The sequence below is a fragment of the Halichoeres trimaculatus genome, unplaced genomic scaffold (assembly GCF_033239565.1).
Source record: "Halichoeres trimaculatus isolate MK-OKI-2021-1 unplaced genomic scaffold, fHalTri1.1 fHalTri1_scaffold_23, whole genome shotgun sequence".
NCBI classification, from domain to species: Eukaryota; Metazoa; Chordata; class Actinopteri; order Labriformes; family Labridae; genus Halichoeres; species Halichoeres trimaculatus.
In genome coordinates, this window is record NW_027437201.1 from 14,027,046 (window position 1) to 14,047,085 (window position 20,040).

Below are 20,040 nucleotides of genomic sequence, written 5' to 3' on the forward strand. Positions count from 1 at the left end.
CTATTTTGTTCCAAGAGGTATTTTTATGATAGCAAACTCCACTGATCCAGTCAGGCATTTTCCAAAAGAGCATGGTGTGTGTGTCTTGTTGCAGAAACTTAAGGAGTCCTTCAGCAAAGTATCATACAAAATAAATAGATGTTACATTTGAAAACTGTTTCTTTTGGCCCCTTTGATCGCTAGTTTATCTTACTTCAGCTGTACCTGAAGTAACAGATTCTCACAGTAGATGAGAACGTGCAGGTGCCTGCAGGTTGCAGGAGCTTCCTCGTTAATATGTGTTGTATATAAATTAGAAAGACAAAGTCATAAAGAATGTTAATATAATGTCCACAAGTGGAGATGATCTATTTCACATAAGTTTCGTGACAATGTTGAGGCTTTTTATATGGAGACTATTTACTCAGACAAAGTCACATTTTTAACTGCACCCACAATAAAAATAAACACACTCATATTTGTAACTATTTCATGTTTAGGGCCATGAAACAGATAAATGCTGTGAGAGGACCATTTTGTGAGCACACAACTTTTTCCAAATAGGAACCTTTTTAAAAAGTTTTTGAAAAAAATTTACCTGTGTTTTAATTGGCACTTTAGAGATACAAATTAATTTTCGGTACATTATCTTTTAAAGTAGTTATTGATAATGTTGTTTATTCTCCCCTGGTACTTCAATTTCTTATTTGCATTTATTTTTTTAATGTTATTCATTTTTTTCTAAGTTATTTTTATATGAGTCTCTTGGTTTGTTTTTGCAGTCATTTTCATTCTCTTAATTAGTTAGCAATTTACTAATAGTTTTTTACAGGTTTAATTTGATTAAAAACCATTTAATCAACAATATCTTAAAGAGATTTACTTTGAAATTATAATTTGGATGTCATTGGCAGAGTAACATCAGAATCTAAAACTTTTTAAGTTCTTAAATATGATAATTTTTAACTGTTATTCTGATTTTTTTTCCTTTAGCAAATGAAAAAAAATCACAACAACACTTTTTCCCCTTGTTAAGTTGTAATCTCAGTCTGCATGTTTCTTGATTGTCTGTTCTTTGGCTACAGCAGCACAGTGACACAGGCCTTAACACAAACATGGTTTATTACATATTTACCAAACATTACTTCAGTGAACATCACATTTTAAGGCACCTTAAGAGCATTCATCATTCAAACAGTTTACAGTACAGGAAAAAGGCCTCCAGGTTATTTACAGTGATCAGCGACACGGAGAGAAACCAGACAATTGCGTGAAGAAGGCACTGTGTGAAAAAGTTTGATTTACAGATTTATTAGTTTTCAAACATTAAATCAGGAGCCAGCCCGTGCTCCTGTGTGCCGTCGTGTCGCTGCAAAAAGAGTCCAGTGAAGCTGGATGAACAGTGTCAGATGATCCTGAGATCTCAAACATCCAGCTCCTTAGTGTCCCAGCGGATCCGGTATCAGTGAGGATCCCGTGGTGGTCAAGTCAGGACTACGCGTTCAGAGTGAACTCGGTGTCGTCCTCTATGTCAAGCTCCTGGTCTGTGTCCTCTGATATGTCAGAGTCCAGCTCTGTGTGTTTCGGGGACTCAGAGTGCGCACAGTGGCCGCTCTGTGACAGCTCTGAGGCCGGGACTGTGTGCCTGTGCGCCGGGCTCTGCATCCCGGAGGAGTCGGTGGTCTCCTCCGCTTTGTTGCTCCTCCCGGCTGGACTGTCTCCATCTGCCTCCCTCTTACCTCCCTGAGGGTTCTCCTAACGAGAATTAAATAATGAAAAATGCATAAATGAAGAGGTCTGTGCTGTCCATGCGCAGTGGAAACAATAACTCACGTATGAGAGCTCTTACCTGTTTCAGTCTTCGCCACTTCGCCCGACGGTTTTGGAACCAAGTTTTAACCTGGAACAAAAATCAAATAACAAAAAATCTTACTTCTTCGGTTCTTTTCAGACTTCTTGTCCGTAAAAACAGATAGATTATTGCTGTGAAAAACTGCAGCAAAAAAAAAAAATAAAAAAAAAAAAATAAAAAAATAAAAAAGCCATTGGAGTGGCCTGTACGGGACAAAACACTGGACTGGGACTGTCTTTTAAGGTTAAATCACTGATATCACTTTTTTTTTTTAGAAATGCTACATACATTCCTAGAATGATTGTCCATTGTGGTTTTGCTTGAGGTAATAGGCCTGTTTGTAGTACATAAATAATTTCTAGACTAGAGTAAATAGGCTATGGCATGCAGAGAAGAGCAGAAAAATGAAGTCAGATTTGAAGAATAAAGTCGAAATGCTTATTTTTATCATTATTATTATTATTATTATTATTATTATTATTATTATTATAAGAAAAGACATACAGTTTTTCAGATTTTTTTCTGCATAAACTTCATGTGAAAGTGTATACTAAACTTTGCTCCACCACTTTGAAATACTGCCATACAAAATAATAATTTATGTCGAGTTTACATATTAAATTATGTATATTTTAGTGTAACTTGACACAAAAATTGTCCTTAACGTTTCGTCTCATAAAAACCTCTCGTATAACATTTTTTTGACTGTCGCCTGTTGTAGTATCAGTTCTCAAAGCAGCCTCATGTCTGCAGCGCGGTTTAAACACTGTGCGCACAGTTAAAAGGTCATAAAACGCTTATTTTGATTGAAAACATGCTTTGTGTTGTGTTTGAAAAAGCTATAGGTGCATGCATAACAAGGCACAAAATAAGTGCCTGAACACCCCTTACTCTCTTGATGTGTATTGTGTGCACATGCAAAAGATTTGAATTCCAGCATGCGCCCACCGTCTGCAATACGAAATAGACAGTGTTTCAAACATAAGCTTTGAAGACGGTACATTTAACGAATAGGAATCTCACCTGTCTCTCGCTGAGCTGCAGCATCTTAGCCAGGCGTTTCCTCTCCGGTGGAGATAGATATTTCTGCGTCTCGAACTTCTTTTCCAGCTCGATGGTTTGGTCGTTAGAGAACCGAACCTGGCCGCCTTTTCTTTTGTGCAGGGGCCGCTGGATGAAGGGCGTCCACAGCAGAGGTTTCCCTTTAGATGAGGAAGACAGATTTAGATCAGCTAACAGAATTACTATCAAGAAAGAAAGAAAGAAAGAAAGTGATTTGACAGAAAAATACAATCCCTGTCTCTTCTTTTATCACAATTGTCGTGTTTTAGAATACTCTGTCCATATATCTGATGACTCTGCCTGTGATATGAATTCGATCTATGGACAAAGTTTAGATTACCAAGAAAGAAAATCTTTTATTACACTCTCAGGAGCTGCAACACTTCAATAACATTGACCAAATGATTGGTGTGTATGTTGTAGCTTATCTGGAAACCACTGAGCAGATGCATGATGGGAGGAGTGTCCGTGCAGCCTGTAATCAGGCGCTTTTCCTCTCCTCTTAATGACCTGCACGAACAATAGCAGAGCTGCACGCGGGCTCGCTGCACGCGGGCCTGCTGCGCGCTGTCTTTGAGGAAGGTCGTGACAGAGTGAAAACTATGGCCAAATATCCGCTTCATGTGCTTCCTGCTTTGTGGTGTGATTATAGGCGATGGCATCCAACGACAGGCGCTCATGTCCTCTGCTCTCAGTGGCACAATACAAAACTGCTGCTGCTGACAAACTGAGCCTCTCGTGCTGCGGGGAGTGAAGTAATCCGGGACCAACAGAAAGAAAAACGTTCAGGAGCTGAGAATTTGTCCAACTGTGATTGTACCTAAATGAATGAATCAACACAATGAGGAATCTTTTGTTCTGTTTGCTTGTTTGAATTCTCTCAAGCATTTTCTCTTAATCGAAGTTTCAGGTTGAAAGAGTCTGATTTCCAGAAGTGTGCTCACATATGGTGCGTCACCAGAATTTGGGACCCCCATAAAACACTTAAATTGTGTAATTGATGCCATATTTTTAAAGCCCCACATCAGTCATGGGTCTTGAGAGTCTACCCAACTATTACTCCCGTTATGACACCCCTGGCCTCCAGTATTCAACTTGATTCATGGTCATGACAGTTAAACTGAGACCAAAACTCTTTGGTTGACTTGCATCAAAAAGCAAAAGAAAGTTACTACTTCAGTGTCACCTTTGTTTTATGTTGTCATAATAGAAAATAATCTGGGCTTAACTGTATTAACTAATTCACTCATTATAAATGAATGAATAAAAAAATACTGTTAAACTGGGGTGTGCCTTCTGGAGACAGCAGGAACCACAGCTTTAGACTTTAATTCATTTCATTATGGGAAAAATCCCTTTGACTCATATTCTTAACTCTAGTTAAAACATTTTAAAAAGCAAAACTTTTGGTTGGATCCAATTCAAACACTAAACATTTGAGTTTTGTCTCTAAAGCTTGCTAACTGTAACTCGCTGTTTTTTTTCTCTCTACGAAGATTGATGCCATCTGTAATTGCTAGATCAATACTTCTTCAAAAGAGAATGATGATTTATGAGTTGGGTTAGCAGTTATTTAATATGTGTCACTCACTATTTAACGAGTATTCATTTGAGAGACGGTTGTTTTATTATTTATGTACTTATTTGGAGCCACTGATGTTTTTAGAATAGATAAAATTAAAGTTTGCTTCCATAAACGGAAAATTTTCGGGACATATTAGGTTAAAAAGGCATAAAAAGTTGAATTCAACATCATTGTTGATAGATGTGACTCACTAATTTTATTACCGATGGAGAAGATAAGAAAAAAAACATTTCCAGATTTGTGAGCTGGCTGAGAATCGTCTGCACACTTCTCCATTTCTGTCGTCTCTGTTTTCATTAAACTCTGAAGAGAGAAACGTGAAGGTGGAAAAAAAGCGTTAGAAGATAATTAAAGTCTTGGATTAAACGAATAATCCTGAGTCCTACACAGTAGTCACCTCTATTTCTATTTCTGTTTCTTTTTTTTTCTTTTTTTTTTCTTTTTTTGTTCCCGCTGTATTTATCTATTTAGCCTACATGATTTAGCAGAATCATAGCGACCTCACTTGTATACGGTTGATGGAAAAAAAGGAGAAAGAGCTGGAGACACAATTACGTTGAGGTTATTAAGGCCGAGAGGAGGACACACTGTTTCTGATAAATCTCATTAAAACTGTTTATCTTTACGACTAAACTAAAACAGACTCCGTCTTTTTTAAATCTGTGTCTTGCAGCTCAAACTCGTTTGATTTGGTAACGGAGTGAATAGGCCTCTTGTTTTTTAAAGCACGCAATGAAATAGCTTGATCATTTTCCTATTTTTAGACTGCTTCTTTAAACCCTCCTTAATGACTCTTTATCTATTCTTCTCTGCTCCCTTTAGGCTTGATGTGCGCTCCCTGTTTGCTTTATTTTCTTCTCGCCGCCGACCAGAAAGAAAGTCAGCCACATCCTCACTGGCCAGGCAGAGGAAGTGCAACAATATGTGAAAAACGGATCCCGGGCTATCAGAGGCCGAGTGTTTCCTGAATATGTCTGTATTGAGGATGTCGATAAAATAATCAGCAGCGTGCAGCGAGCTCCCGAGGAAGCGGCTGGCCGGGGTGAGCCAGGAAAACATTTAACAGCTTCTGAAACCAGATTTACTCCTATCGACAGGCTCACGGCTTCCGCTAGGAACGGAAAAAGGGGCCGCAACACAAAGCCAGACGGTCCGCCTGTCACACCATACTTAAGAGGACCATCACTCACACTCTGCCCTCTTCAGTTTGATGTGGATTTATCCTTTTCGATCTTTAAAACATTTCCTCCAACCTCCTAATCTCCGGAATAGTTTATTTGACGAAATTTGAGAGTCCACATTTCCCTTGGCAATTTCAGATATTTTATTGTTTTTATAGACTCAACCTGAAAGCTGCAGTTTTGCTAAAAATAAGTTTTTAATGACTCTTGTTTTTGAAACCCGTGCGTAAAGAGGACCAACCACATGGCAGAATGTCAATACAAAATCAGGAATTTAATGATACAGCATAACTATGGTATATTCACGTAGGGCAATAGTGCTCACGGTTTTTGAACACTCATACACACACGCATGCAGACACACACACACTGGGCTAAATAATAAGTGATTTAGAGCTCAGCTATGTTTTACTCACTGCCTTGCTCCTCTGATGTTTCAGAACAATGGGAGTCAGGAAAAGGAGTCAAGGTTGCCATACACCCCCCCTCCCTCCTCCTCCTCCCCACCACCACCACACAACCACCACTCACGGCTGAATGGATAAGCCTGCTGCTATTGTGCCCCCCAAATATGCCTGTCACAATAACACTGTGACTCATGTCTGCGCGCTTAGGCATCATTCCGAAAAGTGGAGCTGAAGTGTTTATCTGGCTTCACTGCAGACTGTCTTGAACCCGGTCATGGGTGCATGACCAAGCGTGGTATACTTATGCAAAAGCAGTTTCGTTGGCACTGAAACGGAGCTTGAGAAGACAGAAAAGTCCTCATGCAAAAGGTGATGAGTTCTCGTATTGCCACATCATCCGAGCAGATGCTTTCTTTTCAGGTGACATGTAAGTCTGTCAGACAGGAGCCAGTCTAACCACTAATATCCAAAATATGGGATAGATACTCTGTTTTCATAAAATATGCAAAATGAAACTGAATAAAAGGTGGAAACATCATCACAAAATACTATACAGAAAAGTTATTTTTCTGCAGGACTTTTACGCACAGTCTCAAACTTACCAAGAGGGTCGTGTCTCAGCAGCGCCTGCGCGTACTCCCCCATTGAGCGATGGTGCTGGTGGTGGAATGGATAGATGGACCCAGCGAAGGTCCCGTTGGGAGCATATGTCGCCGTCAACGCCGCTGCTGCATGATGGGACAGCGCCGGGTGGATCGGTGTGGGCTCATAAATCGGGGTCCGGTACGGCGAGATGAAACTTGTGAAAGAGGAGTTGGGCGAAGGGAGAGTCGGGGTGGGGATGACTGGAGTGGAGCAAGAGGAGGAGGTGGAGGAGGAGGAAGAAGACGGCGAGGAGGAAGTGGTGACAGTCCTCCCCAGAATGTCATCGATGTAGAAGGGGGTCGGGTGAGCCGGTTGGATCGGGGTCGGTGCGTAAAGCGGGACGCTCATTGTGCCCTGTACTGCCGCCAATGCACGCTGGAGCTGAGTTAACGGAAGGCTGCGTCCCTCCTGTCTCTTTCTCTACAGCCTTCCTCTTTATCGACACAAGATCTCCAGCAGCTTCTACTGAAATAACCACTCCAAACTCGAGTCCACTGAGAAGAGAGTCTTTGAGACCGTTAGAGGGTTTTGGCGTCCATCAGGCTGCGTTGGTGGACTAGCTGGTACTTCATCCAACTGTTGGGGCTGTTATCTGGCAACAGGCGGAGGAGGGAGGAGATAAGTGGACGGCTAACTTCCTGCAGGTGGCCAGCAGCCGTTTCTGATTGGTTTACGCGCAGCTCCAATCGAACCCCACAGCGATCAGATGTCACGAGAGGGGAGATAGTAGTATTTCTGGAGAATCAGTTCGTTATATTCAATCATCTGGCAACTGGCAAAAAAGATAGAAAGAAAAGAAAAAAACTGCCACATCAAACAGTGAAACGATGACGTGGATAGGCTCGTGGTTTTAAAAGGCATCTTAGAGATCGGTCTTTCTCGACCTCTTTAGTCATCCAGTATTTCTCTTTTTCAGCAATATGCACAAAAAAGTTTTTCAAAGTTTGGGTTAAAATACAAATAATCAGGATGGATTTCACAATAAGTCCACTACTGACAAAACTAATAATAAACCCTCAGACTCGGAAATGCTCTGTTTATTTGAGAGTATTTGATGTGAGGAAATCGAGGGTTTTTAATCTCTATGGGTAAAACTGGACTGGTAACGACTGAAAGAGAATCCTGATTCTGCATGATTTTCAAACGGTTGAAATACAAAAAACTGATCCAGCTTCCAGCTGATTTATATTCAGAGAAAACGTGATTTGAAGAATAAAAATGTGCCCTGGAGAGACATTTTTAGGCATTTTGTCAATGAATTTGCTGTAAATACTGGAAAAGTTCATTTTTTACAATCTAAGATGGAAAAACATTTAAATCCTTTATTTAAAACATAATGTCTTTTTTATATTTCTTTTTAAACTACATTTTTTTCTAAGCTGGCACTTTTTCTTCTCGTGCTAGCACATTCACCAGAGTCCCATCTCCTCGTCTGATGTTTCTTGTGTTTCATTACAGGCCTTCCTGAAAACAGACTATACTGTCATGATGTGCGCACTCGTTGTAGCAAACTTTGTCCTGTTTAAGAGAGTTAATAAAAAAAAAAAAAACGAAATAACAATACTTAAAAGTGATGTATTGTGTAATGAGGTCTCTGAAACATCAAGATACCAAAGTTTCAACTCTAGAGTACTCTCCCGTGAAGCCATTTAATTTGGCTATTCAAAGCAAGAAGACTTTGTCCGATTGTTAAAGCTCTGGCCTTGGTTTTACGCACAGTACAGCACATGTATGATCTTTGACTAATCAAACAGCTCTAACTGTTATCTTAAACAATGTAATAGAAGTTAACTGCAATCCACATCCCTAACGGGGCAGCTCAATGGCGAGTGATTAACTCATGATTTGAATGTTTTCCTGTGAAATGCGCCTATCAGTGTGGTCGAGGTGATAATGAGTATAACTGCAAATCGCTTTAATGGCTCACTTAGTGCACGGCTATCCGCTCACACACGTTTCCGCAAAGTGTTAAAGAATAACAGATAACTTCTCTGTTTCAGAGTTACACCACGGACACGGGAGCTGCTTCTCACAGCTTGATTTTTTTATTACCAGGTGACTTCGTGGATGATACGGTCACCAGGAGGAACATACCCATTGGTCTTCGCTGATAAACGAGCACGCTGATGCGCCTTTTAAGCGCGCGACGCCTTGCTGCCAACTTTCCAACGGCTGTAATTTAGATAAGGTAGAGCCAGAGAGCAAACAGGGATATGAACAGCCTTGAAGACATGAAAGAAATCACAAACCGGCTAATATTTGGACTGAGACAATCATTGCAGCTCATTGATCCGCTCAGCCTCTGGCGGCGTCAGACTGCTGTCCAAAAAACGATTGATAACTCCTCAGCAGAGGCGTCGAGCTGCTCCTCAGCAGCTGCCGGCGCCATGTCCGCTACCATTAAGTCTACCTGAGGCTCAGAGTCATAGCTTTACCTGTCTGCCTTCTTCCATCACTATCCATGAACTCACACAACTGCAAATGACGTTTATCTGCCTAACTTCGGGAGTCTGACTGAGCTTAGGTGCCTTATAGCTTTGTAATTATTTTAAATGCTTAATTGGTCTTCAAATCATAAAAAAGCACAGTTAAAAGTCAAGTGTGAACATGTTCAGACCTCACATGAAAACAGCCTCCTCAACTCAATGTAATGTAAAACTTCAGTGCTTTAAACCTGTATTCTTTCTGAAGGCCAGCAGGGGGCGACATTAATGGATGTAGAAAATGTCAAGTAGCACTATTGCTGTAGATGAGAAGTAGAGTAGGGTTAGGCTAACCCTTACCCTAACCCATACACAGAATGAAGATATATCCAGGAAGATATAAACAGAAGGAAGCAGAGACTGGTGCAGGATGGAGAGGATCTGTAATTTTCAAATCAAGAACTATGTAAAAAAAAAAAAAAACTTAGATATCACAGCAGTGTGGAAAAAAAGAGATTTGGAATCATAATTCTCATTGAAAGTAATAGCACTGGATCATTAAGCGTCCAAAAAGCAGTGCTTCTGACTTAGTATCAACTCATCATACTATCTTTGCTCAGCAAACCAACTTACAGTTCCATTCACAGCCCAAGCAGCCTCACTCATCTCTTTCACACTGTGTCAATCCACAGTTTGATCCTCAGGTATCAGCCTCTGGTGTTTTCTTCTCTTCCGGTTTAGCTCCTAGTGCTTTCGTCTCTTTTGGCTTAGCCTTTTGCGCTTTCTTTCCGCCTGTCTCAGCCTCTGGGCAGGGCATCAGAGTCTCCAGGATGTGTTCAAGCGTCCACTTCTCCTCAGGTAAGGCGTGCTCCTCCAAGGTGAACTGACCTTGCTTGGTCCGGGTCAGTTCCTTCACGTGCGCACACGATGACAGAGCTGAAGCACACAGGCACATCATTATCAGGGTTAGGGGTCAGCAGAGTTTATTTTATGTTCCTGATTCATCATGACTTAGTCTCACCTTTTCCCAGATCATCCACCAAGCTTCTCACATAAAATCCACCTCCACACTCAATATCTGTAACAGAAAAACAGCTTTAACAACTGGATTCGCTGAGTAATGCAGAATGATAATAAAAGCACACCATAAAGTCAGGTATAGTGAGGGGTTAAGACCGCAAATTTGTACTAACCCAGAGTGAAGAGGGGGGGCTTGAACTCCTGAAGGGTAAGGTTGTACACTGTCACCGGTCTGGCTGGTTTGGCCTCAACTTTCTGACCCTTCAGCAGCATCACAGAAAGACGCTGGCCATCTTTTTTCAGAGCTGAGTAGCTAAGATGAAGGGAAATATGTTACAAGAACAATCGCACCATATTGAAAAAACCCTGGGGGGAAAATGATGTGTGAGCAGTTCAACAATCAAAGATGTTATACTTCTCAGGTTGAGACTGTACTCACAGAGGAGGGACTTGCATGATGTCACCAGTGAAAGTTTTTAACTTTTCCTCAAAGTCTGACCTGGTGATGTGATCTGTGGGCAAAAGCGCAGAAAAGACATCTTCTAAAAAAGACATCTTCTAAAAAAGACATGAAACTGCACAGAGGATGCACACAAAATAAAACTGCAGATTTGCAAAGATGAATCAATGTAAAAAGCACTCCAGTGTGTACCAAAGTCTTTCTCCAGAACCACACTGCCGGTGGCATCAAGAGTATCTGTTGCTTTTCCCAGCTCCCCTACAGCGGTGTATTTCTGAAAAACAAACAGAGGAGGTGTAAAGGAGTGCATGAATCTGTTTTATATTGAGCCATTTTGGGTCATTATTTCTATATTTTGGGGAACTAAAAACAGTCTGTAAATAGGAGAGACTGGGGATTTCATGCAGCAAGCCAGCTTCAAGGCCTGCAAATTTTCTTGCTGATAATTGGAAAAACACCCAAATCTGGTTCATGTGATTCCTTTGATCCATTACAGTCAAAAATTTAGAGAATAAACTCACCTTTGAACCAGCCAACATCGTGCTGAGCATCTTTGTGCCATTCCCAACACCAACAACTGAACGAAGTAGAGAAATGTTAGTGGTGCTAAGCAAGGCACATCAGACACTAGAGACAGGTGAGCAGCAGCACCTCACCTAACACCCCGCAGGCAGCGCTGTCCAGAGTCCCTCCGTGTCCCATCTTCAAGCTCTGCTTCTTCCTCTTCCTCGGGTTGGGGTTTTTCACGCCGGCCTCTGGAGGTATAGGCAGAAACTGCAAAGTCAGCCTCATGAATTGAAAACACACAAGTCATCTCAAACCTCTGATATTTACCTTTGAGTAAAGTTTCTTTGAGCGTGTTGAGCACGTCTGCAGAGGTCGGCCCTTTCTTTTTGTAAATTGCAAATAATCCATTTATGGACTGAAGTTTAGAAAGACAGTTCGTTATTGGAGCTGTTGTGTTTGTTATATTTCCTGCCATGCTTGTTTTTGGTTTCTTCTTCTTCGGCTTCACTGTTCTTCTTCTACGTGAAGTGCTACTACGAGTGCCTAACTACAGTATTCCGCCACCTGCTGGTTTAAAAAGCTAATGACGATATTTTAGTATTTCACACGATAGCCACTTCTTCAACTGCATTTAATAAATCATATTGTATCTCAAAATAAACCTGATAAAGCTGCAAGTCGAAAAAATGTAGTTCCAAAGCGTCTTTCTTACCTAGAAGGACTAGTGTTTACACTAACTACATGGACCAGAATGCTTTGCGCGAAACCAACTTCCTAGTTACGTTACGTTTGGCTTCCTCAGCTTGTCATCTGTGCTTCTTACAACAACAATAACTGACAGGAACACACTTGTGCTGTCCTCTTTACGGTTTGTGCTTTTAAATATCACCCTTTTTAACAACTTATTTTTCTATAACCCCCTTTATCTGCATTTTTACAAACATTTAGCATTTCATTCGAGCAGTGCAGCTATAACGTTATGCGGAACTCATTCACAATTTGTCGCGTCAGAAAGCTATTCATACAATCAATAGATCAATTAGGTGCTTGTTTTACTCAAGCTCATATAGTCGTATTAAATAGCCGAATTTTAAACACCAGCTCGTCTCGTGGTTTCAGTTTCTGACCTCTGTAACTTTGCATGCTTTTTTGTATAAATAATAGTGTGTTTAAAGTAGCACATTATTTTTTAACTATAATGACACTTAAGCTTGCATTAGCTGCATAAATCTGGTAACCTACTCGTTGAAAGCAGACTGGATTTAGTCTGTCCTTCTCCATCCACCAGGATAAGTATAGAAGAAGACAGCTCTTGAATGAAAAAAAGGACACCAGTGAACCAGAATGGAGGATTTCAGGCGGACGTACCTGCATCTGTGTAAGGAGGCAGGAGTGGATCCTCAGGAGAGTGTTGTGGCTCAGCTCCAGGAGAGCAGAGGCACTCAGAGCTCCAAACTGGACCTGAGCGGGCAGAGTCTGTCTTCAGAAACCTGCTCTGTGCTGGCCAGGGCTCTTCAGGATGATGCTGTCATAACAGAGGTGGCACTCAGTGACTGCATGCTCAGTGAAGAAGGTGAGAAAGTCAGAGTATACACTATCAGCTTGTTTTCTGGTGTTTTATATCATAGAGTCACTGCACATTGGAAGTAACTGCAGGAAGTATAATATGATAAACGAAAGTGTTGATGTGTTTTCCTCAGGGGCTAAAGTACTTCTAAGTGGGCTGTTTGGTAACACAACTGTAAAAGTCCTGGATCTAAAGGTAACACCTTCAGATTCTACACAATTAATTTGCTAACAGTGCATGTTTGTTTTAATGGTTGATCAATGCATTCTTTTGTTCACAGGGGAATAATCTGAGATCTAAAGGGGCTGAGGTGTTGGGCAAGCTGCTGGCACGAAACAAAACTCTGCGCAGGTTAGAACGCTGCTCCTCCCTTGAGGATCCTCCCCACGTTTGTATTAAAACTTAAAAGTGTGATTCTGTTCACAGGCTGGTGTTGGAGTGGAACGCTCTGGGAGTGTGGGAAGAAGCCTTTTCGCTCTTCTGTGAAGGTCTGGGCTCCAACAGCACACTGACGCAACTAGACCTGCGCAACAATCAGATCAACCACAAAGGAGCATCAGAGCTCGCACTGGCACTCAAACGCAACAACACGATCGAAGTACTAGGTATGAGCCCTTCACTCGGGTGGTGATTAAAACCCGATTACCTCAGTGTTTTGTCGGGCCTTCCTGTGAAACTTATGTTTCTTTCTCTCTGACTCTTCACAGACCTGAGGTGGAACAACATTGGTCTGCTGGGGGGCAGAGCTTTGCTGGAGGGTCTGCAGAAGAATAAGAGCATAGTACAGCTGGAGACAGCGGGGAACAACATACCGAGTGACACACTCAGAGCACTAGGTAAAGTTAAAGTTTTGGTGGTTTTGGTAAAGTGTAGTGTACAAGGCAGAAGATCTTTACAAGGTCAAATTATTCAAAACAAAATGATAGTAATTCATTCATTCATTCATTCGTTTCAAATTTTGTGTTGAAAACTAACTGTAATAAAAAAAAATAAAAGCAAACTAACATACAAACTATCTAAAAGTGATGGCTTTCAATACAATGCTGTATTTCTTGTTTTATTTACCCTCTCATCTTGTTGTTTAATCCCTTAAAGAGCAATCCACAGGACATAACTCTGACAGACGGTCCAGCTTGAGAGAGAGCCACAGCAGGACCCACGTCCTCAGCAAAGAGATTAATAAACTCAAAGAGGAGAAGGGCCGACAGGTAACACTCAACGCAGAGGGTTTAACTCTGACGAAACATTTCCCTGTGAGAATTTGTCACAAATGTCCTCAACTTAATCACTTTGTCCATCTCTTTTGTTCTTATGGCGATATCTAACCAAATATTACACAGATTGTTTTCATAATTCTAGGGTTAAGTTTGATTGTTCCTTCCTTTTGTTAGTTCCTGAGCCTGATGGAAACCATTGACCGACAGAGGGAAGAGCTGGGAAACTCTAACAGGTGAGCTAAAGCTCATTGGTTGTAATCACCCAGGGAGATGTGGAGCTTATTTTTCCAACACATTCTGACTATTAGTTCAGTTTTTCTGCATCATCCTGAAAAAAGACTTCAGTTCTGAATCCATGACCTCATGGTGAAGACCTTTTGACCTCTCTGCTGTGTGATCAGGTCCACCTCCATTCAGATTGGCCAACTCCAGGAAGCCCTGAATGAGAGGAAGTCAGCTGTCAACTCTCTCACTGCCAAGTAAGCATTTCATTTTCCTTTACTCCATTTTCACAACACAAAGAGAAGTCTACACAGTCTGCTTTTCAGGCTGCAGCTGGTGTTTTGATTATAAAACATCCTAACTATTACCCTGTCAAGCACAAAGACTGTGGTGTGAACGGCAAACGTGTTTACCTCTTCACTGACTCCTGAAACACTCATCCATGTTAAATATTTTATCAAGTTGTAAGGGTGACTGTTTTTTTATAGTTTTTTAGTACAATAAATATCTTGTCATCCTCGAATCATCTGTTCCCTGCTCATAAAAACTCCACAGTAAACAGAAACACTCATGCAGTAACAGCGACCACATGATGCCTCACTCTTTGTGTCCCAGACTGCAGATGACAGAAGCCGCCCTCGCCCTCTCTGAGCAGAAGAACCACAACATGGGAGAGCTGCTGACACGAGTGAAGACTGAGAAAGATGAACAGAGAGAACGACAGAGCAGAGAGAGGAAGAAAGAGCAGGAGGTATATCCAGATCCAAGGAGACAACACAGTAACAAGACACTGAAACTGCTTACCACGTGTTATTCTGTCTGATTTGGTATTTGCTCATTAATGTTTTAAATGTAGGGGAGGAGTGAGGAGTGCCCCTCATCTGTAAAAATTAAGATGTTGCACTCAAAAATGAATGTCAGTTGTGTGTCTTCATCCTGCAGGAAAGCGTATTGAGGGAGGGAAAACTTCTCAGAGAGCTGCAAAATCTGAAAGAGACCAACATCCAACTCCGGAATAAAGTAAGATACAAGTCTGCAGGAGATTGAATGGTTTTGGAGTTTTTTTGACCTAGTTTTCTGACCCACAAGCTTCAAAAGTGTGAAAGGGAAAACATTTGCAGGAACAAGTGTGGAAGTAGCCACAGAACCCAACAGCCATTTATCTGTGTGTTCCAGGTGGAGGAGACGGAGCGTCGCTCAAAGTCGCAGCAGCAGCAGATCTTTGAAGTGAAGCAGGAGCTGACCAACAGCACAGCAGAGCTCAAGCTGCGACTTGCACAGGCAGAAGGTAACACACACACATACACACACAGACTTTTTATTCTCTGACACAGAAACGCAGAAGAAACAGCCTGCATGTTTCTCTCTGACAGATCGTCTGGAGATGGAGAAGCGACGGTCGAAGCAGGCACTGGAGGACATGGACAGTCTACGGCAGAAGGAGGTACTCTCCCAAACTCTGCCATACATGAACAGAAAACATTTACGTGAACGTCATTTTATTTAGAAAGGTTTCCCTTTTATGTCTCATCTATTTCAACTAGAAATTAAACTTTTTGTGCAGGTGGAGCACGTGAACCGACATCTGGAGGAGACAGAGAGAACTCTACAGGAACGCATCTTCAAACTGGAGGGACAACGGATACAACTAGAAGAGGTCAGAGTTTGCATAAAGCTGTCGTGGCAACTTAGATAAAGCTGCAGATAGAGGTAGACTTAAAAAACAATTTTACCCAGATCCCTGCTCTTAACCCTTCTCTTATCAATGAATGTTACTACTGAACCCCCAGGACGGCTCCTGGTTATGCAAAAACTTGTATTGTCTCTGTGATGCTATCAGTGATGAAACCACCAGTGCCAAGATCGCCCACTATGATCCTCTATTCCACAAAGATTCTGGGGTCAATGCCAAAAATTGAATAGAGGCTGATTTTACTGTAGTGGGGGGCATTTTTATTTCCATCTGACCGTTTTTTATTTTCCAGCAAGTCAGTTATTCAAATGTCTAAATTGTCATAGTGGGAGTTTCCCATTTCTGGGGTCCAGCTGGTGGTCAACAAAGAGCGCAGGAAAATCTTGGAGCTGAAGTTGAATGTTCACGCTGTAGTCCAGCATGCAGCTGCACGTCTTAATACTTTATCAAAACCACAGCTATTTGAAACCATTCCTGTGGACTTTATGCAGTTAGAGGTGAAAGTTGTGTATTTCAAACTTGTGTTTTTTTGTCTAAGTTAAATGTTCGTTATGACTTTTGGCTGCATTTCAACACAACCCCCAAAACTGTTTTCATTTTCATAATACCAGTAAATCATTTGACATGACTGGCAGCATAAACAACTACGCGCTAATTCCTTTTTGATGAATGATCCCAGCCTTGGCTTCAACTGCTGAAAAACAGGGAACAAGGAAGTAAAAGGTTTCTAATATTTTGGTTGTAAATATCAAGCAAGAGGGCAGATGTGACAGTTGCTTCAGTTTACCACATGCGCCATCAACACCGGTCAGAAAGTGAAAAGTCCCTTCTTATTAATAGTTTTACCTCATGTAGTTTGGATCTATAAAAGTTGATCTATCTGCTGCTTTTTAATCAGTTCAGGTTGTAACTTATTGTTCCATGTGTTGCAGGAGCTGAGTAAAGCTAAAGCAGTGTGTGTGACAGAGAGAGCCCAGGCAGAGGAGGAACTGGGAAGAGTTAGAGCTCAAGTGCGCCTGGAAGAGGTGGGTAGCCTGTCATGGAGTGCATTCTCCTGGTGAAATTAAACCAGCTGTCCCCTATTTATCTTTTCTCTTGTGTCTCCTCTGAGCAGCAGGAGCATGTGTCAGCATTAGAGGAAAAGCTCCGGTCGGTGCGCTCCTCTCTGCAGGAGGTACAGCTCCACTGCTCCCAGCAGAAACAGACCATCAGTGAGCTGCAGGCCAAGAACAGCCAGCAGAGCATCGAGATGGATGGACTGAGGCGCCGGATCGAGGAGCTCCAGCAGGTCAGTGGATCACAGATATGTGACATCTTTGATAATAGTTAATCAGAATCAGAAATACTTTATTAATCCCAGGGGGTAAATTTGGTGACCAATAAGTCTATAAGAATCTTTCATTATGTGGTTGTGTGATTGCAGGATCTTTCGGGTAAGGACCAGGAGAGAGTGGCTGAGGTGAGTCGGGTGAGGGTGGAGCTTCAGGAGCAGATTGGGCATTTACAGGCGGAGAGGACAGCACAGGGAGGACTCAAAGAAAAGATCAGTGCTCTGGAGAGAGAGATCAAAGGTACCACCATCCTGTCCCATTGCCTATTTTTATTCTCACTTGATGATTTATAAATTGACAAGTTTTTTGTTGCAAAAACATAAAAAAATTCTGTTACTATTGCATATCACAACTTCCTCCACCCATGGCTCTCCTACAGTACTGAGCAGTAACCACAGAGAGGCGCTCCTGGACAAAGAGAGTGAGATGTCCTCTCTGCTGGAGAAGCTGCGTCTGAAAGATGCAGAGATCCAGAGGATGAGAGAGGATGAAGCCAACAGAGCCAGCTACCTGCAGAGTGCTATCCTCAACTATGTCCAGGGCTCACCTCTGGGACACTTCAGCAGCCCCAAGAAGTGATCGGAGATCTGAGCTCCTCAGCGGGTAACCTCTGAGCTCTTAACATGTGTCTGCACAGGAAGGATCAGAAGTATTTCAACTATTAAGAAATGAAGCAAGGAGTGTGATAGTGACATGGGGAGGAAACAGGCACTTATAATTTGACTGTGATTAAATTAAATACAATGTGAAGAGTAGTGGGAGTCAAGGGAGACACACATTAGTGCAGATGCTCATACTGCAGTGCTGTCCATGTGTGATCCATCCACCAAAGACCCACCATATCCAGTCTGTTTTATTCCAGCCTGGGTGTTATTAGTTTCATTATTACATCAGACTTTCTTCAAAGTAACATCTGGAGAAACAGTTACCTCACCATAAAGAAGCCATATGGGCCGACCAGACAAGCTGAAAAAATATTTTCTGGGTTATCGCAGCTGCAAAGTGTTGAGGTGAGAGAAGAAATGAACACATCTGAAATATTCTGTCACCGCCCTGATATGTGATTGGTTTAACAATTCTGCTTTGTCTCTAATCCTGTTAAACTGTTTGGCAAAATGTTGGTTAATCAGATTAAGAAACTAGGATTAAGAATGGCAATGTCATCACACAAAATTAGTTAACAACCAGTTAAGTAGAATATTAATTTGGCAACACGCCTGGACATTGTGAACACAGATTAACAGGTTGTTTTTACCTAATTAAAACAGTCATAACTCTTAAAGAGACACGTCCCCGATATGTTATACCAGAAAGTTGCTGAGGGAGTTCTGGAAATCCAATCTAACCTCATGAAATTTACTTGTGTTAGGCAATTTAGCCGATCATTTTGTTCATTTATCAATCCAACGTTTGAATATTTTCTTGAAGTAGCCTTCTCTGCCTGCACATGATAAAATTACAAACAGAAAATACATTTATCTTCTTACATCAGCATATGAGCTTGCATTTGGTAATAAGCAATAACACACAGCAGTGGCTCATGAGAAGTCTTCCATTACCATTTGGTGAAAAATAACAATTTGACATGTTTTTGAGATATTTCACTCCTAACTGCAACTTGGATGAACCCCATGTGGTGCTACAAACAAGACAGGCCTTAAAAAGTCTTGGATATTTTTCAATCTTTACCAAATCAGTGCAAATGTCATGTTTTATCCTTCTCAGGTTAATCTATTGTGAGAGTAGAGTGTATCCAAAATAAGCATGTTGTCTGATTCATGCAACAAGTCCATGTGGTTGCATTTATGCACACAGCACAGGCGTTTCCACAAGTGCATTGTACTTTCACCCTTTTTGGTTTTTGAACACATGCTTTGCCTTTTAGATGAGATTATTATAAAACATGTTTTTCCTCTTCCTTGGATCAGTTGTCAGTGAACAGTTTTTTGCAGAAATCTGGACATTGAAGGGAAACAGGTGGTGAGAATGAAATCAGAACACTTGGTTTCACCATGCCAGAGGCGCAAGAAGCACTTTTCCATCAGAGCGTTTTATTGTTAGAAATATTTGACAGCTGGATTTCAAACAGATGGCTCAGTCCTTATGTTTCATATGAGCCCAAATCATTGCCAAATATCTTCTGAGCGAACTGTTTAGCTCTTTCATATCCATGTCTTCGCTGTGCAGCTTCATCCTCCTGTAGCTGATATATGCCTTAATGATGCTCACGTGCAGAATGCTGTGAAGCTATTCCAGAGATGTTATCCTCTCTTGTTCCTATCTTTTTGGATACACGTTGCTGTTTTATCCTGACAATATTTAAGATGAATAATTCATGTGTCTTTTTTCTCTTTTTACCATTTAGCTCTGCTTTTTATGATGTTGATAATGTGTCTCTTTGAGAATAAATGTGATTTTTTTTAAAAACATGTGGATGGTTTGGTGGTTGATCTGGATTAGTCGTTTTTTCATTGCATTTACAGTATATCCAGAGTGTGCAGTGGATGTGGGGTGGGGATGTATGAGGTCACTGGGTCTTAAAATTGCAGCCAAAGATCTTCTAATGTCAAGATAATTCACATACAGTTTCAACCTGAGAAATCTTGGCTTGTGATTTGATGTAGTTACCTGCACCTTATTTTTGTCTTTACTAGGTCAAAGAAGAGATTGATTTAAGGTTAGAGATATTGCCTGTTATTAGCTGAGAGGGTCACCATTGAAACTAAATAGTAATCTTGTTAGGCAACAATGACTCAATCTGCAGGAATTTGGTCTGAAACCAAAGCAGCCCCAGAGCAAATCCTGTAATGGACCCAGTCTGAAAATCGATATGGTTGTTGGAGAGGTGCCTGTTCACTTGCTCGGTACTCTCATCTGTTCTGTAATCCA

General features: G+C 41.4%; 3 protein-coding genes across 4 annotated transcripts in view; 1 reads left to right on the top strand and 2 right to left on the bottom strand.

Moving 5' to 3' along the window:
* The window catches only part of lrrc45 (leucine rich repeat containing 45), a 33,199-nt gene extending 13,694 nt beyond the window's left edge, over positions 1 to 19,505 (top strand). Inside the window, exons 1-18 of one of the 2 annotated variants that reach the window (XM_074663033.1) lie at positions 11,879 to 11,989; positions 12,410 to 12,694; positions 12,822 to 12,883; positions 12,969 to 13,039; positions 13,115 to 13,293; positions 13,396 to 13,524; positions 13,784 to 13,896; positions 14,080 to 14,138; positions 14,307 to 14,384; positions 14,743 to 14,878; positions 15,070 to 15,147; positions 15,304 to 15,415; positions 15,501 to 15,571; positions 15,692 to 15,784; positions 16,753 to 16,845; positions 16,935 to 17,108; positions 17,244 to 17,391; positions 17,531 to 19,505. In XM_074663033.1, coding sequence (XP_074519134.1) covers positions 12,466 to 12,694; positions 12,822 to 12,883; positions 12,969 to 13,039; positions 13,115 to 13,293; positions 13,396 to 13,524; positions 13,784 to 13,896; positions 14,080 to 14,138; positions 14,307 to 14,384; positions 14,743 to 14,878; positions 15,070 to 15,147; positions 15,304 to 15,415; positions 15,501 to 15,571; positions 15,692 to 15,784; positions 16,753 to 16,845; positions 16,935 to 17,108; positions 17,244 to 17,391; positions 17,531 to 17,730 — 2,025 coding nt within the window. In that variant the 5' untranslated portion in view covers positions 11,879 to 11,989; positions 12,410 to 12,465 and the 3' untranslated portion in view covers positions 17,731 to 19,505. Of the gene's footprint in view, positions 1 to 11,878; positions 11,990 to 12,409; positions 12,695 to 12,821; positions 12,884 to 12,968; positions 13,040 to 13,114; positions 13,294 to 13,395; positions 13,525 to 13,783; positions 13,897 to 14,079; positions 14,139 to 14,306; positions 14,385 to 14,742; positions 14,879 to 15,069; positions 15,148 to 15,303; positions 15,416 to 15,500; positions 15,572 to 15,691; positions 15,785 to 16,752; positions 16,846 to 16,934; positions 17,109 to 17,243; positions 17,392 to 17,530 lie in introns of those variants that run through there. The other variant, XM_074663035.1, reaches the window with a different exon arrangement.
* Positions 1,154 to 7,305, bottom strand: hhex (hematopoietically expressed homeobox). Its single transcript, XM_074663037.1, has 4 exons — positions 6,669 to 7,305; positions 2,855 to 3,033; positions 1,829 to 1,879; positions 1,154 to 1,734 (listed from the first exon to the last, which is right to left on the bottom strand). The coding sequence occupies exons 1-4, from the start codon at positions 7,057 to 7,059 to the stop codon at positions 1,474 to 1,476; spliced, it is 882 nt and encodes a 293-aa protein (XP_074519138.1). The 5' UTR covers positions 7,060 to 7,305; the 3' UTR covers positions 1,154 to 1,473.
* Positions 9,561 to 11,682, bottom strand: trub1 (TruB pseudouridine (psi) synthase family member 1). Its single transcript, XM_074663036.1, has 8 exons — positions 11,449 to 11,682; positions 11,271 to 11,369; positions 11,136 to 11,191; positions 10,807 to 10,888; positions 10,594 to 10,666; positions 10,328 to 10,467; positions 10,156 to 10,212; positions 9,561 to 10,070 (listed from the first exon to the last, which is right to left on the bottom strand). The coding sequence occupies exons 1-8, from the start codon at positions 11,594 to 11,596 to the stop codon at positions 9,835 to 9,837; spliced, it is 891 nt and encodes a 296-aa protein (XP_074519137.1). The 5' UTR covers positions 11,597 to 11,682; the 3' UTR covers positions 9,561 to 9,834.
* Positions 19,506 to 20,040: the final 535 nt, after the last annotated feature.

What these genes read in the sequence shown, in the direction of transcription:
- hhex (XM_074663037.1), bottom strand. Translation starts at nt 7,059, where the DNA reads ATGAGCGTCCCGCTTTACGCACCGACCCCGATCCAACCGGCTCACCCG. An exon ending in GCTGAGACACGACCCTCTTG is followed by an intron (nt 3,034 to 6,668) that starts GTAAGTTTGAGA and finishes CCTCATCTAAAG; the next exon opens with GGAAACCTCTGCTGTGGACG. An exon ending in TGCAGCTCAGCGAGAGACAG is followed by an intron (nt 1,880 to 2,854) that starts GTGAGATTCCTA and finishes TTTTTGTTCCAG; the next exon opens with GTTAAAACTTGGTTCCAAAA.
- trub1 (XM_074663036.1), bottom strand. Translation starts at nt 11,596, where the DNA reads ATGGCAGGAAATATAACAAACACAACAGCTCCAATAACGAACTGTCTT. An exon ending in CAAAGAAACTTTACTCAAAG is followed by an intron (nt 11,370 to 11,448) that starts GTAAATATCAGA and finishes CTATACCTCCAG; the next exon opens with AGGCCGGCGTGAAAAACCCC. An exon ending in CGATGTTGGCTGGTTCAAAG is followed by an intron (nt 10,889 to 11,135) that starts GTGAGTTTATTC and finishes TTTGTTTTTCAG; the next exon opens with AAATACACCGCTGTAGGGGA.